The following is a 17,361-nucleotide window of genomic DNA, read 5'->3' as shown; positions in this document are numbered from 1 at the left end:
GGAACCTTACAGGGACTTTTAACACCTATATTTTCCTAAAACAAGAGACAGAAACAAATTGTTTCCATTACCCCAGTCATAGGGATTATATTGGCAGAATTAAAGCATTTGCTTAATGGTGACAATTCCATCATGCATGGGCAGGGCCAGATGTCCAAAAAGTCCAATATCATTATCCCTTAATAGTTAGATTTTAAAATAAAAATATTGCATAGTAACAAAATAGTATGCATTATTTATAAGTGTTTATGATGAGAGAGAAATAGAAAAAGAAAGAAGGAAAGAAAAAGGAATAAAATCAATCACAGTGTACACAGAGAATAGTTCTTCACACTTTAAGAGAGAAAACTGAGAATTCCAAGTAAGCTTTTTTTTTTTTTGACAAGCAGAGTTAGTGAGAGAGAGAGAGGGAGAGACAGAGAGAAAGGTTTTCTTTTTCCGTTGGTTAACCTCCCATATGGCCACTACGGCCGGCGCGCTGTGCCAATCAGAAGCCAGGAGCCAGGTGCTTCCTCCTGGTCTCCCATGCGGGTGCAGGGCCCAAGCACTTGGGCCATCCTCCTCTGCCTTCCTGGGCCACAGCAGAGAGCTGGACTAGAAGAGGTGCAACCGGGACAGAATCCGGTGCCCTGACCGGCACTAGAACCCAGGGTGCTGGCCCCACAAGCAGAGGATTAGCCAACTGAGCCGCAGCGCTGGCCCCAAGTAAACATTTTCTCCAAAGAAAATATACCTTTTGTTTATCTGCAGATCCCAATTTTTGAAATTATTGTGGAAATTTTGGAATAAGAAGGTGATTTTTCAGGCTGTAACATAAAGAGTAGGAGCACTTTGCATTTTCATTAAAGAAGCCTTGTAATAGAACAGTTTATGCATTTTCTGGATAGAACATCTGCTTTTTTTAGTCCTGCTTGTTTAAAATATTTCCCTTGCTGAAGATTTAAGATCTATGGAACATAAATAATTTTCTAAGTGATAAATATGAGATTCAATATATTAATTATATAGCGAGTAGAGTTTATAAAGATCAAATTCTTTATATATTGCTTGATCAGATTCTATAAAAAGAATACTGTATTTGGCCGGCGCCGTGGCTCAACAGGCTAATCCTCCGCCTTGCGGCGCCGGCACACCGGGTTCTAGTCCCGGTCGGGGCACCGATCCTGTCCCGGTCGCCCCTCTTCCAGGCCAGCTCTCTGCTGTGGCCAGGGAGTGCAGTGGAGGATGGCCCAAGTTCTTGGGCTCTGCACCCCATGGGAGACCAGGAGAAGCACCTGGCTCCTGCAATCGGAACAGCGCGGTGCGCCGGCCGCAGCGCGCTACCGCGGCGGCCATTAGAGGGTGAACCAACGGCAAAGGAAGACCTTTCTCTCTGTCTCTCTCTCTCTCACTGTCCACTCTGCCTGTCAAAAATAAAAAAAAATAAAAAAAAAAAAGAATACTGTATTTGATAGATTAAACTTTTATATCTCCTCAAAATTTGCTGCCTTATACCAACGAATGCACTGGGGGACATGCCAATATTTAAATGATAGAACATATTTTAAAGTGATGATGTATAGAAGTATTTAATAACTTAGAAAGGTGTCCATAATATAAACTAAGTAAAAAATTACAAATATACATATAAAATTCCATATAAATTAAATACATACACATACAATTATATATATAAAAGCATATATAGGTATTAGGGGACTTCAAAAAGTTTATGAAAAATAGTGTTAAATAATATATTTATTTTTGTGTGAAAAATTTGAAATTCTTGCAGTTTTTTCCTAATATACATCTTCTATTAACTTTGAAGACTATACATATATATGTATTTATACACACGTCACGATGACATTGATTATCTAATAGCTAAAGATTATTTCTATTTCCTCTCCCTTTTTCTATAGTATTTTCTAAACATTTTACAACTTTATAAAAACCATAACTTTTGGAATCAGAAAAAATTTATAACTAAATTATTCTCTGCACATGATATTTAAGGTACCCAGAGATTCTGGCTTTTCTTTAGTATAGTAATCAATTAAACCAGCTTGCTTAAGAGTTCATTCTAATATTGAGTCTATATGATCCAAAACAAGCAGATGCATTAAATAGCCTACCATTGTAAAGTCACATTGACATTGAAGAAGCTTAGCCTCTCAGATTTCCAGAATGTGTGCTCCTTGCTGCTTTGGTAGCTAGAAATGGAGAAAAGCAACAGATGGTGACAGTTATGACTGTCAGGATGCCAAACTCAAGAATGGAATTTCTACTTCAAGATTATTTTGCAAGGAGACAATAATGCCTGGGGAAATCTAAGCACAAAGTTTTCCAAAATGCAAATGTTTGGGATAAAAACAAAGGTGATTATATAACAAGATTTTATAATTTAATAGGAAGCATTTACATTAAGAATAGAAAAAAAAGTTAAACAAACTCCTGAAGTAGGTTACAGAATATCTTTTCCTAGACTTTCCTAAGAATAAAATCCAGTTTGATGCTATGGTTCATTTTTTATTTTCTATGGAAGTGATTTTTGAATCCTAGGAATGAATTAAGCTATCATCAAATATTCATTGACTGGCTACTTTTATTTATGGAAAAATTTATTTTCTCATGGAATTTCTACTCTATGTTGGGAGAGAAAATATAAAACAAGATCATACAACAACAGGTAATTTAATGCTAAAATTGTGCACTAAATAAAATTTTCTTAATAATTGGACCATTTATTTAATATAAGCTTTTGAATTGTTTCTTTGGTATGAATTCATTCTTTCAATAAGTAGTTCTGGAGCTCCAGCTGTGGGCCAGGTACTGTTTTGGAGATACACCTAGAAAATACAGAAAAGTTCCAACCTTGCAGAATTTACAGTATACTTAGGGAAGAAAGAAACATGAAAGGCAGTAGCTGAAAGGTCATAAATGCAAGGAAGAAAAATAGCAATAAGGTGGGAAAAATATTTTTGGAAGCTGTAATTTTAAATGGGGAGTCACTGTGGCCAGGGTGTAAGACAAAAACTCCCTCCTTTTAGTGATGTAGTATATTCTCGATGTTTACATTCTTTTTGTTTTCACATTATCTAAGCTCTTTACTGAAAATTTAAATAAGAAAATGAAGAAGCAGAAGAAGGAAGCAGATAACTCATTCTAGCTTGAGGTCAAAATAATGCAATTTAATAATCACTCAAAATTTCTGTTCCAGAAACAACTGCATTCTGTTATTTGACATTGATTTATTTAAAAAATGTATTGAGCCTTCATTATATGCTAGGCATAAGAATTACAGAAAGTATCTTCTAGGCAGGAAAATATGAAGGATAAAGTTCCTGATTCAGGAAGACTTTTGCTGTCCAGAGGTAGAGAGATGGCCGGAGCAGTAGGAGATAATCTCAGAGACACAGGGATTGGCCAGATGGTGTGCAGAGTTTCCCAAATTCCTACGACTCAGGAATCCTCTAGGACACTTGTTGGATGCAGATTTCTGGGCCTCATTCAAGAAATATGGAATCAGAATCTCCAGGAAAGAACACTTTGATTCTTGGATTCCAGGTGATGTAAGATGTAGGCCAAGGTAAGATGTCTGGATTTTATTTCTATGGTTATGGGAAGGAAATGGTGAGGGAGTGAGGGAATGAAGATGACAGTGAGAGAGAGAGAGAGAGAGAGAGAGAGAATCTCCTATATGCCTGTTCATTCGTTCAATGCCTCCTGTGTTTGGGGCTGGCTGGGCTAACGCCAAGAGCTGGGAACTTAATTCGGGCATCCCAAAAGAGTGGCAGGAGCTCAATTCACTCGAGACATTATCTGCTGTCTCCTACAGTGCCCATTAACAGGAAGTTGGAGTCAGCGGCAGAAATCAATAGCGAACCCAAGTGCACAGGTGTTTCAACCAGCATCTGAACTGCTAGGCCAAATACCCGGGCCCCTTTGACGTTTTTATACGGACTCAGTTCTCTGTGGCACTTCTGTTTCTATTCCTCAATGTATACATGTATGTTTTCAATTGTTGTTATTTAACCAACCTCCTTGTGTGGTTACTTTTTTTTTTTTCTCAGAATTCATACCAATTCCCTCTAGGAAGTTGGGCCGTGTGCTCTAGAACCATACTGAAAGACATCTGCGTCACACCCCACATGTTAAATAGACTTGTGGCTTTCATCAATTTAGCATTTTTGAATGTTATTTACTATTTTGATGCTGGATGACCTTAACATATAGTAACTCAAAATTTTCCCAAAGCCAGCATTTGGATCATACTTTACGTGAGCTTGCTCGCAGGGACAAGTTATTTATTTCAGGAATGAGTCTAGGGAGCTGCTTCCTCTATGGTTCAACATAGCCTTATTATATCCCATAAGCAGTCACCATCTAGAAGTATAGAGGCTACAGTGGTTTGCACTAATTTGAGACTTTTTGGGGATGTAATAGAATGGAACCAACAGACTGAACTAACTGCATAGTCCTAATTAGCAAGCAGTCTAGGTTTCAGGACATATCCCAGGCACCTTACCTTTTTTCTGCTGGAGTGAATTTGTTGCCTATTTGTGGCACTATTAGAGTTTAGAGTATGACCTCTGTCATTTTGCACAGCCTCATTTCTGAGGCTCAGGTGTAAATCCTATATCCTCCTTGTTTCTTGAAGAGGTTATTTTGTCTTAATAAAAACCAAAGTTCACATACTCTGCGTTAGCACACACTGAGGTGTTATCTATCATTGATTCTATCTTTGCTGTTAACAGTGCCCCAGTTTTTATTCAGGGAACCTCCCCTCCCATACACTACGTCTAAGGAGGCTCCAAGGGTTGGGCATGCAGTTTAAGTTTGAAGCACTCAGCCCAATCTCTTCATCTGGCTAACTATCGTTCAGGGATGAAATGAATTCTTAAATTTGTTCTAGTTATAGGGAAGCCTAAGGTACTAATTACAAGTGTGAAAGCGACACTCTTTCCAACTGAAAATGACCGTGCAAGAATGACATTGTGGGAGTTTCAACAAACCACAATGTGACAAAGAAAGGAGAACCAGGGGCCAGTGCTGTGGCGCAGCAGGCTAACGCCTTGGCCTGAAGCACTGGTATCCCATATGGGCACTGGTTCGAGACCCAGCTGCTCCACTTCCGATCCAGCTCTCTGCTGTGGCCTGGGAAAGCAGTAGAAGATGGCCCAAGTCCTTGGGCCCCTGAGTCCATGTGGGAGACCCCGAAGAAGCTCCTGGCTCCTGACTTCAGATCAGCCCAGCTCTGGCCGTTGCAGCCAACTGGGGAGTTAACCATCGGATGGAAGACCTCTCTCTCTCTCTCTCTCTGCCTCTCCTCTCTTTGTTTAACCCTGACTTTCAAAGAAATAAATAAAATCTTTTAAAAAAGAAAAGAGAACCAGTCTGAGAAGGCTGTTACTCCACAGGAGGCAGAGTGAAGGATTGATCCTGGTCATATTACCTGAGCTTTTGACTAAACCACACTGAAAGCCAGATAAACTACAAAGGTGTCTGTACTTGAGGCATTGATTTTTTTCTAATTTGGGTTGGATTTGTTGTCACCTGCAATACAATATTCTTAACCAATACACTTCCTTGACATGGTTGAATTCCTTAGATTAAACATGTGTAGGGCATTCACTACACACATGTAAAATTAAAATTAAATCAATTTGTGTACTGCAACGTGTCCAATAATTATTTATACACATCACACAACACAGAAAATGCAAGATAATTTCTTTACTATGGCAGGGCAATAAGAAGATGGAAATTTCAAAAACCTTCAAATTGCATCTAAAGATTATCTTTTTTACATAGAAAATGAATCTCCAAAACTAGTCAACAGCAGAACAAAGTTGAGAGGAGGCATAAACCAGAAGAATTCATGTTATAATTGAAATCCAGAGTTATCCAAACCCTTTGACTTCAATTATCTGTTAAGTCAAATTGATGCCACTGTTAACGTGCCACCTGGGATACCCTCTTCCCACTTTGGAGTGCCTGAGTTTGAGTCCTGGTATCACTTCTGCCTCCAGTTAAGGCACATGTTGACAGGAAGCAGGTGGTGGTTGAAGTGGGTGGGTCTCTAACACCCATGTGGGACACCCAGATGGAGTTTTTGATTCCGAGCTTTGGGCTGATGCAGCCCTGCATGTGGCAGGCACTGAGGAATGAACCAGTAGGTGGGAGATTCATTTCATTCTCTCTCTCTCTCTCTCTCTCTCTCTCTCTCTCTCTCTCTCTCTCTCCTTTCCTGCCTTCCTCTACCCTTCCCTGCCCTCCTCTACCTTTCTTCCTCTTTCCATCTCCTTCCTTTTTTATCCTTTTTATTCTCTGCAGAGTATGCCATAATCAGCACCCCCATGCCCTTTTCACTAACACTTAAATCACCTCCTTGTCTTTTGAAAGCCTCAGTAAATCCAATTTTTCTCAGATCTTGGCCATGCCAGAGGATCCCTAACACAGCAACTTATGGTGAACTGGAAAGACCTGTAACTACTTCCATTCCACCCTTCACTTGCACTCCTGGGTTCCTTCTTCACTGATATTGGTGGCCTTGAAGCCTGTGAAATTCCTAGGGTTCCAATGATAAGAGGTGTGAAGTTTCTAGGACACAGTTGACTAAAGGCATTTCTCCCTCCCCTCTGCCTTTCCACAGAACTGACCTTGAGATCATACATACTCTTTCTAGATTGTGTTTGCACAAAAATCCTAATAACAGCTTCTTAATTGAGTTTTTGGAACATAATTAGCATTCTTTGGGATAAACATTCTAATTATGCTGTCCCCTCATTGGAACAAATAAACTACAGATTTTCTTATTTACAAAAAGAAAGATGAAAAAGGAAAAAAAAATCATTTGTGGACAAGTGCTTTGTGAAATGCTTTGTTTTGGCAAATTGAACATCAGGAAAGAACATATATCTCTCATGTTCCCATTAAATTTCTCATTCTACACTCATTGTCAATAACCTCAGAAAGTAGGCACAAAGAAATACTGGAGGGGAAAAAAGTGATCTCTTCCTCTGAGTTGGGAAGGCTTAGAAGTTACATATAAAATTTGGAGGCTGGAGACCACTTTTTGAGTAATTTTCCCAGTTTAAGAAACTGATACTAACATTGCCCATTTTGACACAAATTAAGACACAATGAATTTGTTAACACCATTGCAGTATTCATTAAGCAATAAGTTCTGCATTGATATATGCGGTTTTTTGTACATGTGTGCCCTGCAGACACAAACACACATATATTACTCCATCAAAGTCACTAAGCTATACTTGTTTATGTCCCTTTCATCCTCTATGCTCCATTCCCACATCTCTTTTCTGGATAGAATGGACACTCACAGCAGCTGAATATTTAGTTGCATGTAAATACTTTGCTTGTTGAGGACACCAAACATCATTGATTTGTTTTAAAAGTAACCCCACCTGTCTTGTTTTACTACTGAGTTGTCATGTGGGTAAGCAATGTAACTAGATTACAAAATACTTAAGCAGTAGCAATTGTCATTGCAAGATATTAAAGGAGTAACATGATTGCTTCATCAAGAGAGGGAGGGAAGACAAATATAGCAAAATTCCCTATTGCCTCTGTGTAATCATCACTCAAAACAAAGAGCACTGCTTCTGCATGAGTCTCCATACCACAAATAGCCTGAAAGTGAAATGAATCACCAAAATTCCTCATTAATGCCTTTTATTGCTTATAATATTAAATTAACTAGACAACACATGGCACTACAAGATTCTACCAACCCCTCGAACTATAATCCATAATGACTAAGAGTCAAAGATTTGGACTGGCATCATGGCGCAGTAGGCTAAGCCTCCACCTGTGATGCCAGCATCCCACATGAACACACATTCGAGTTCGGGCTGCTCCACTTTCAATCCAGTTCCATCTGCTAATTTGCCTGGGGAAAGCAGTGAAAGATGGCCCAAATATTTGTGTCTCTGCACTAACATGGAAGATCTGGATGGAGTTCCAGGCCCCTGGTTTCTGCCTGGCCCAGTCCTAGCCATTGTAGCCATTTAGGGAATGAACCAGCAGATGGAAGATCAATTCATTTTCTTCCTCCCTTTCTCTCTCTCTCTCCCTCTCCCCCTCCCTCCCTTCATCTCCTCTCCCTCCCTTCCTCTTTCTCTCTCTGTAACTCTGCCTTTCAAATAAATAATAAATCAATATTTAAAAACAAGAGTCAAACAGAAAATAAAACATTCAATGGTTTACAATAATATGATGGTCACTAGAGGAAATATCTCCCATGAGCCCTAGCATTAACACAACATAGCCAGGCACAGATATTACCATCATTTATCATCACTGAATAGACAAACATTGAATAGACATGACTTTTACCTTCAGAACATGTCACTCATGCCAATGCAAAAAACTTGCTTAAGTGTTTGAGTAGGCCAAATGACCCACATATTTTATTTTCATGGGTTCATCTTATATTCTCAGTTTATGATTTTTATTGATTTATTGAGATTCCACACCCCTCTTTGAAATGTCTCAAGCAAAACAGGAGAGCCAGTTTCATTTGTCTCTATTTCCAGATACCCTACTTGACAACTGTATCATAATGCTCAGTGTATACTAGCTTAAAACATCTATTATTTCATACTAAGTGTATTGTATGTAGCAGATTAAAACTAAGAGAAAACTAAGCTTGTTAAATTTAATTACATTTGGGGGTCGGCGCCGTGGCGCAGTAGGTTAATCCTCCGCCTGCAGCGCCAGCATCCCACATGGATGCTGATTCTAGTCCCGGCTGCTCCTCTTCCAATCCAGCTCTATGCTGTGGCCTGGGAAAGCAGTGGGGCCTCTGCACCCATGTGGGAGACCCAGAAGAAGCTCCAGGCTCCTGGCTTCAGATGGGTACAGCTCTGGCCGTCGCAGCCATTTGGAGAGTGAACCAACGGCCGGAAGACCTTTCCCTCTGTCTCTCCTTCTCACTGTAACTCTACTTTTCAAATAAATAAATACAATCTTTAAAAAAATGTAATTACATTTGATATACAGAGAGATTGCTAAGATGCAAACATGGTTTCATTGTATTGCCTTGGCCTTAAGTGTCAGCCCATTTGATTTCAGAAACAAATGCAATAACAACTATTTAGCTATTTATTTATAATTTTAATGTGGATCCTTCTATTATTTTAAATGAGGGGGACAGTGGTCCCCCTCATTTAAAATAGGGTTAGAGGGACCCTAACCCTAACCCTAACCTTAACCCTAACTCTAACCTAACTTCAGCATTTATTTAAACTATAACCTCACCGCCGGCGCTGCGGCTCAATAGGCTAATCCTCTGCCTGCGGCGCTGGCACACTGGGTTGTAGTCCCGGTCAGGGCGCCGGATTCAGTCCCAGTTGCCCCTCTTCCAGGGAAGCACTCTGCTGTGGCCCGGGAGTGCAGTGGAGGATGGCCCAACTACTTGGGCCCTGCACCCGCATGGGAGACCGGGAGAAGCACCTGGCTCCTAGCTTCGGATCAGCGCGGTGTGCCAGCCACAGTGTGCTGGCCGCAGCGGCCATTGGAGGGTGAACCAACGGCAAAGGAAGACCTTTCTCTCTGTCCCTCTCTCTCTCACTGTCCACTCTGCCTGTCAAATAAATAAATAAATAAACAAACTATAACCTCCACAGATTGGGAACCTCTGGTCTGGGTTACATATTCTGAAAATGTAAGCAGTGGGACAATTGTATCATCCTGGTTAAGAACAGATAATGCTTTTTCAGTGGTACTAGAGATATTATTCACCAAGTATTCCAAAACCATCTTATTTACTCCAGAAACAGAAAACTTTCTCCTCCTGCACTCCATTCCTCTCAGTTGTCTCTTTTGTTATAATTTAAGTCAAGTGGCCAAAGGATCTTCAGTGAAGTACTATTTTTTTCACAGAGGCTGACATAAAAGCCTACTTTTTAGAACAAATTAACATAGAAGGCTTAGTATAGGATATGATCTACTATAATGCAAGTTTTCCTAAAGTTACTTTTAATCAAATATTTATTAAGCATTTGCTATGTACCACGAGTTGTGCTATGAGCAGAGGATACAGACAAATTTTATGGTTTTATGGGAGGAAGCAAACAGACAATAACCAAACCACAGAAAGAAACATCAGAAGGAGAAGTACTGTGGTAAATAATTGTTTTCTTTCTCAAACACCAACCACAGAGCCTGAGCATCAGTCAAATGCGGTACTCACCACCACAATTACATTCGCCGCTGGGATTGGAAGATTTTCCACCTCAGGATCCTGACCAGACACGGCCAACAGATTGAGAGATGGGTCATAGGCGGGTCTGGGAAATGCCGAATTAACCATCTGGTGGCGTTTGCGTATTTGAGCTTCAGAAGAAGAATGGTAGCTATGTTTATATATCTTTTGTGGAGCTATTTCCAGGCTCTTCTCAATGTCTTGTGAATGGTGATAAATGAATATTGGCTTCCCAACCTTCTTCTGATGAATCGCCAGAAAGTGATCATTATTTCCTGAAAAGCTTCCTGAAAGAGGAAAAAGCAGGAAGAAAATCAAAGATCCTGTTCAGTAAAATAGGCAGAAATACTTGATAAAGAAAGTGAACCTTTCCTAGAAGACTTCGACTTGTGCAGGATTTAGATTAGTTGGTCATCACTTTTTTTCCCAGCTGCATCATCTCCCACAGATAGAACACACTTGCTGATGTGAAGGCACCTTGGAGATTTTATGTGGACAAAAGTGGGTGTAGTTTGAAAAAGGCCTATGTATTGGATATTCTGTACTTTTATTTTGGAAGGCATTTCCTCCTCTACCTAAACTCACAGCTCTAACAGCCCATTAGACTTCCATTTCTGGATGTCCTATATGGTTCTCAGATGATAAACATTTATATCATATTTAAACTTTCCTTCCTTTACATTACATTTCATACAACTTTCATTACATACTTATTTTACCTAGCTTGTATTATAATTGGATATATGCAGTTTCTTAAAATTCTTGCAGAATATTTTAAGCTCACTGAGGGAAGAAATTTGAATACATTCATGCTGGTTGCAATGTTTAGTCGTCTAACAATATCCATTTTCTTTTTCTGACAAGCAATATGGCCATATAGATAAAAACTGCATTCCCCAGCTATCTCTACAATTAAGATGCCATTTGGTCAAGATATAGCAATTGGGTTGTGAGGCAACACGGCATGAGCAGAGACAGGATGTGACCTGCTCTGTGCTCTTTCTACCTTTTCTCCTTTGTGCTGGTTAAAATGAAGGTGACCTGGTGGGAATGTGAGTCAGGAGCTACAGTTAAAGATGGCAGAGCAGTAAGACAAAAGGATACTGTTCTCTGACGGAAGTAGAATTACTATCCATACCAAAGCCCAGAGTTCCCACTCAGATGTTATATGGGAAAGAAATAATTTTCTATCTTCTTTCAGCTACTGTTATGTTATGTTAAATACTTTGGTAGTAACAGCTGAGCCTAATACGAATACATTCATTCTTATTTCTCCTTTTTCTCCCTAGATATTTAACTATTTACTTGAAAGGGAGAATGACAGAAAGACACATAGACATAAACACACACAGACAGAGATAGGAGCAAGCAAGAGCACGTGCATGCGAGAGAGAAATAGGAGAGACACACAGAGAGAGAATCTTCCATCTGCTGGTTCACTCCCCAGATGGCTTCCATGGCCAAGTTTGGGGAAAGCTGAATCCAGGAACCTAGAACTTCATCCTGGTATCCTATGTGGGTGACAGAAGACCAAGTACTTGGGCCATCTTCCACTGCCTTCTGAGGCACATTAGCAGGGAGCTGGATCAGAAGTGGAGTGGGGCCCAGTGCTGTGGCGTAGTGCTGGCATCCCTGATTTGAGAACCGGTTGGCACTGATTTGAGAACTGCTGCTCTACTTCTGATCCAGCTCTCTGCTATCGCCTGGGAAGTCAATAGAAGATGGCCCAAGTCCTTGGGCCCCTGCACCTGCACTGGAGACTCAGAAGAAGCTCCTGGCTCCTGGCTTCAGATTGGCACAGCTCCAGGTGTTGTGGCCAATTGGGGAGTGAATCAGTGGATGGAAGACCTCTCTTTCTCTGCTTCTCCTTCTCTCTGTGTAACTTTGATTTTCAGATAAATAAAATAAAACTTAAAAAAAAAAGTGGAGCAACTGGGACTCCTTCAACCAGTACTCCAATATGGATATGGCCAACATTGTAAGTGGTGGATTAATTCACTGCAGCACATCAATGGTCCCTCATCTATATTTGTTCTTCTATTTGTCAGTGGCCACAGATGGAAGTAGATGACACATGCAAATCAAAAAGAATATCATGGGGTAGGCATTGTGGTGCAGCAGTTTAGGCCGGTGTTTGGGACCTCTGTATCCCATATTGGAGTGCCTCATTCTAGTCTAGACTACTTCACTTTCAATCTGGCTTCCCGCTAATGCCCAGCCTTGGAAGCAGAAGATGATGGCTCAAATTCTTGGGTCCCTGTCACATTTTGTGAGGTACCTGGATGGAGTTCCAGGCTCCTGTCCTTAGCTTGATCTGGTCCTTGATGTTGGAATATTTGGGGGAGTGAATCAGTAGATGGGAGATTTCACTCTCACTTTTACATTAAAATAAACATAATTTTAAATAAAAGGATCTCATATGTCTAAAAAAAATAGCACCAGGTCAAATGACAATTAGAGAAGCAAAGAGTTCCTCTCTATAAAATGATAAGTAAGCGAACAAATCACAACATAGTAATGCCACCCACTTTGTGCCTAGCAAACTTAGGTATCTTGTACCTTCCCTTGGCAAATCTATGGCAAAAATAATCTCTATAAATACCATCCATAGAAAATTGCTTGTCTTTTTTGTACAATCATTCTTCCCCAATCCTCTACAATTTCATGTTTCACTTACCAAAGCTTGCAAGAACTTGTAAGTCTGCAAATCTTAGCTATCAACAACCCCAATTTCAATAGCACTATCAGGGCAGATAGAGTTCTCATGCTACTGAAAATTATATATTCCTCCATAGACAGAAGACCTTGTCTCTAGGGTAAGAAACCCAAATTTGCTCAAGCATATGTAGTGCTTTTCCCAAATCAAGGGATCATTTTTAAATGAAGAGTATTAAATATAACTTAGGATAAAAATAATATATATTCTATTTTTTGTTATTAGAAATTTTATTAATATAAAGACAATATATTTAATCTATTTAATTGGTACAATTCTAAGAAGAAAACCATATTTCCTTCCCTCATTCTCTTTCTTTCCTTTTTAAAATTTTTGCAAAAACGCAATTTTAATCTACTACATGATCAAAGTCTTCATGCACCATTAACTATGACATTCAATAAGTGTAATGTAGGAAGACCACAAATCCACAGGAGTATAAACAAGAGTTCAAAACAACAATCAAATCACAATGTCCATTTCATTCCTATATATATTTTTGTATTCTTTATTAACTATCACATATCAGACAATCTCTTTGTTGTAGCTCTCCACAATATCAGTTTCTGAGAGAAGAGGAGGGAAGTTGCTCAACATTTAGGATAATGGAGACTCTTCTAGAATATCCCAACATCATTTAGTAAATTACTTTTAGTAAAATACTAAATTAATACTTTGTCGTCAAAAGTCAACACATATCTAAAAGATTTTAGCACCTTTCTCCATTAATAAAACAGTGATAAGAATGACAACGTTGAAATTCCTTCCTATGAATTTCATAATGTTCCATATATTCCTAATGATTATTTTTTGGTCAAATCTGATGAATTCTTCTTTCACTCAGAGAAATAAAATTTATAGTTATTTCAAGGTTATCACTGCCAAATCATCATATCTATCAAATTGTGGTAGTAGAATAGGTTTAAAAAGTTAGTCTATTTAGTGTGTTCATAAGTGAAAATATAATGATTATTTTTTATTGCTATTTCAGAATACACATAAACTACAACTGTGATTTGAATGACCTAAAAGGCTGAAGCTGCTGGCACCAGAAGGTGATTCTCAAACTACTGTATAATGGAAGAAAGAACTTGTGCTAAGAAAATAGCCCATTTTTATATCCCTATGTGAAAGTTAAAGGAATACTGATGAGACAGAATTGCTATTGATGCTAGAGATATATGTTGGTGACACAAGGCTTGACAGAGGGCAAAGACTATAAAAACTAGCGATTTCTCTACTCTGGAATCACAGTAAATATTAAGTAAAAAAGAAATAATCAGTCTGTAAAGTCAAAGAAAGTAGATTTCTGAGGAGAGAAATAAATGAAAAGATGAGAAAAGTATACAATTTTCTTCAGTTTTTCTTTTTTACATGGTATCAATCACAGTGAACATTTAAAAAAAACCGTTTTGCTTTATGTAAATGGAATATGTGCATCCAGCTAACAAATGTCTTTTGTACTAAAATTGGCCTAAAGAAAAAAGGTAAAAAAATCTAATCTGAAGTGTAGTTGAAACACGATAAAAATTTCTCAGCTTTATCTAATTGTCTATATAAAAGGTTTAGTCTTGCCTTGTCCTTAAGTAATGAGTAACAGAGGTATGAGCGTAATTTCAGGGGTTCTACCATGGCCATTAAGCAGGAAAAATTTGTTCAAAGTGCTGTCTTTAGATACATCTATGCCAGAATAATCTGAGAAATTGTGATATAGTTTCCCAGACCCCAGTCATAAATCATCATAACAGAGCATCTGTAGATACAGTCTAAGAATCTGGATTTATAATGTAGTTATTATCAAATTCTGAAGTTTTAGAACTATTGCACTTGTGTCTAGAATTAGTTTTCTCTTCTCTGTCCTCAAATATTCTTTCACTTCAACCTGATGAGTATACCCAGGTAAACAGTTCTGAAATGTTAAGACTCAGAAAACTATTAACATGAAGTAAAGATGCTAAAATAGGAGTTGGAAAACTAAGTGCGCAATTCATGGTTACAGAGACAGAGAATTCATGGGTCATCCAGCACTGATACAATTTACAATCAAGTGAATGGCTATTGATAGAAAATAGAACAGGAGAGGAAAGATCCAAGATGACAGAATAGGGAGGGAGCTTACTGCTCTAGTCTAAGGAAAGATAATTAAAAAAGAAAAAAGTGGAGAGAGTACAGTCTCAGGGAAGATTTAAGGAGAAAATCGCAGGGGACACTTCATGCAAATTAGAGGGACCCTATGTGGAGGGTGTGGATGCACACAACTCAGGACCCAAGCAGCCCAGAGCCTCAGCACCAGCCTTGGGGAGTGAGGTGAGACTAGTCTGCAGCAGCCCAAGTCACTGGCAATAAAGCTGCAGGAAGAGCCTGGCATGGGCCCAGCTTGGAGCCCTGAGGGGGAAAGTGTCCCTGTCAAACTAGAGGAGAAAAAAGGGGGCATATTTGTATGAGCATCTTGTAATAATCTTGGAGAAGACAGGTGGCATTTTGGATATATATATCAGCTGTGACAGCTCCTGTACATGGGCCCAGCAATCAGCAGAGCAGAGATGCCTAGATCTGGCTGGGAGAACTGAAGGGAGCCTGGGTGCTTATGACTGTGGGAGGCTTTTGTGCTGGGACTGTGAAAACACTGTGGTTGTGTGGGAGGGCTCAGAGTGTGGCTAGGTCTGTGGGCAATCACTGTGGATGGCTCCACATGATCAGGGTTCCCTGATTCCCTGGTGAGGGTCACTGCTGTGGGATCCATCTTCACACCAAGGACTACACAGATCCATTGTTTGGTTCTTGGGGCAGCACAAATATTGTACCTACTCGCCCAGGCACTGATCTCCTTTGAGGAGAGGAGTGAACATGAGACTACGCCAATAGAGCAGAACAAACCTCCCTTCTGATAAAAAAAAAAAAGGAGGAGATTTACTACACCAAACCAGGGTGTCACCTTGGACACTGCCTTCACCAAAGAGCATGGAACAGAGCTCCTTGGCCACACCCACCACACACCTCTGGGTAGTCACTGAAAAAGCAGACACTCCACTAAGCCACAGAGGAATAGTCTAAAGATAAAAGTCATCATAGAGATAAAACAAAACTAAAAAGAAACCAACAAGTATCTCTACAAATACTGAATAATAAATACAGCATTTCAAGAAACAAGAATAAGACAATAGTCTGCCCTGAAAAGAACACAACACCTCAATAAGAGAATGTAACAATGAAGAGACTGAAGAAATGGCAGATATGGAATTCAAAAAGTTGATTCTAGGATTGCTTAGAAGTAATCAGAAGCAAATTCATGAGCTAATGAAATCTGTACAAGGCATGAAAGAACATTTCTTGCAAGAAATTAAGATCTTAATGAGAAATCAAAATGAAATCTTAGGAAAGGATAATTCAATAGAACAAATAAAGAATGAGGTGGTAAGCCCTAAAAGTAGTCTTGGTGAAGCAGAAGAAAGAATATCCAAGTTAGAAGACAAATCTCTGGAAATTTTGTCAGAAAAAAAAAACATGAATAAGAAATTAGAATACTAAAAGACAATGTTGGAGATCTACATGATACTACGAAATGATACAACATATGGGTCTAAGGAGTTACTGAAGATGTGGAAAGAGAGAATGGACTAGAAGGCCTTTTTAGTGAAATAATTATAGAAAAATTCCCTAATTTGGAAAAAGAGACATTTAAGTAGGAAGAACATAGAACTCCTAATAGACATGATCAGAAAGATCTTTAACACTACACATTGTAGTCAAACTCTCAACAGTAAAATATAAAGAAAGGTAAAATGTGCACAAGAGAAACTTTGAGAGGATCTCCAGTTAGATTCACAGTTGACTTCTCATCAGAAATCCTACAGACTAGGAGAGAATGGTGAGATATATTTCAAGTCTTAACAGAAAAAAAACTGTCAGCACACAATACTGTGCCCTGCAAAGCTCTCATTTATGAATGAGGGTGAAATAAAGACCTTCTATAACAAACAGAAATTGAAAGAATTTGTCACCACTTGTTCAGCCTTATAGAAGATGCTTAAGGATGTGCTACACACAGAAACAGTGTTATCAATACAAAAGAAAGTGAAGGCATAAAATCTCCCAGTAAAAGTACAAAGGAAATTCAAACTAAACAACAGGAATATTTATGGAAAATGGCAGGGCCAAGTTGTTACTTATCAATAGTCATCTTGAATGTAAAATGGCCTCAATGTTCCAGTTAAAAGACACAGACTGGCTGAATGTATTTAAAAAAAAAATCTATTTGCTTCCTACAAAAAACACAGCTCTCCAACAAAGATACACACAGACTGAAAGTGAAAGGACAGAAAGATATTCCTTGCTACCAAAAACCAAAAAAGAATTGGTGTAGGCATCCTAAAATCAGACAAAATAGACTTTAAATCAAAAAACTGTTAAAAGAAACAAAGAAGGGCACTATATA

The 17,361-nt window shown here is 39.0% G+C and overlaps 1 protein-coding gene across 1 annotated transcript in view; it reads right to left on the bottom strand.

Moving 5' to 3' along the window:
• The window catches only part of PTPRR (protein tyrosine phosphatase receptor type R), a 255,887-nt gene extending 245,554 nt beyond the window's left edge, over positions 1 to 10,333 (bottom strand). Inside the window, exon 1 of the mRNA XM_062202072.1 lies at positions 10,199 to 10,333. Coding sequence (XP_062058056.1) covers positions 10,199 to 10,318 — 120 coding nt within the window. The 5' untranslated portion in view covers positions 10,319 to 10,333. The remainder of the gene's footprint in view (positions 1 to 10,198) is intronic.
• Positions 10,334 to 17,361: the final 7,028 nt, after the last annotated feature.

This window comes from Lepus europaeus, chromosome 10, assembly GCF_033115175.1.
Source record: "Lepus europaeus isolate LE1 chromosome 10, mLepTim1.pri, whole genome shotgun sequence".
Taxonomy (NCBI): domain Eukaryota; kingdom Metazoa; phylum Chordata; class Mammalia; order Lagomorpha; family Leporidae; genus Lepus; species Lepus europaeus.
Note: the sequence above shows the minus strand (reverse complement) of the source record. Positions and strands in the feature narration are given on the sequence as shown.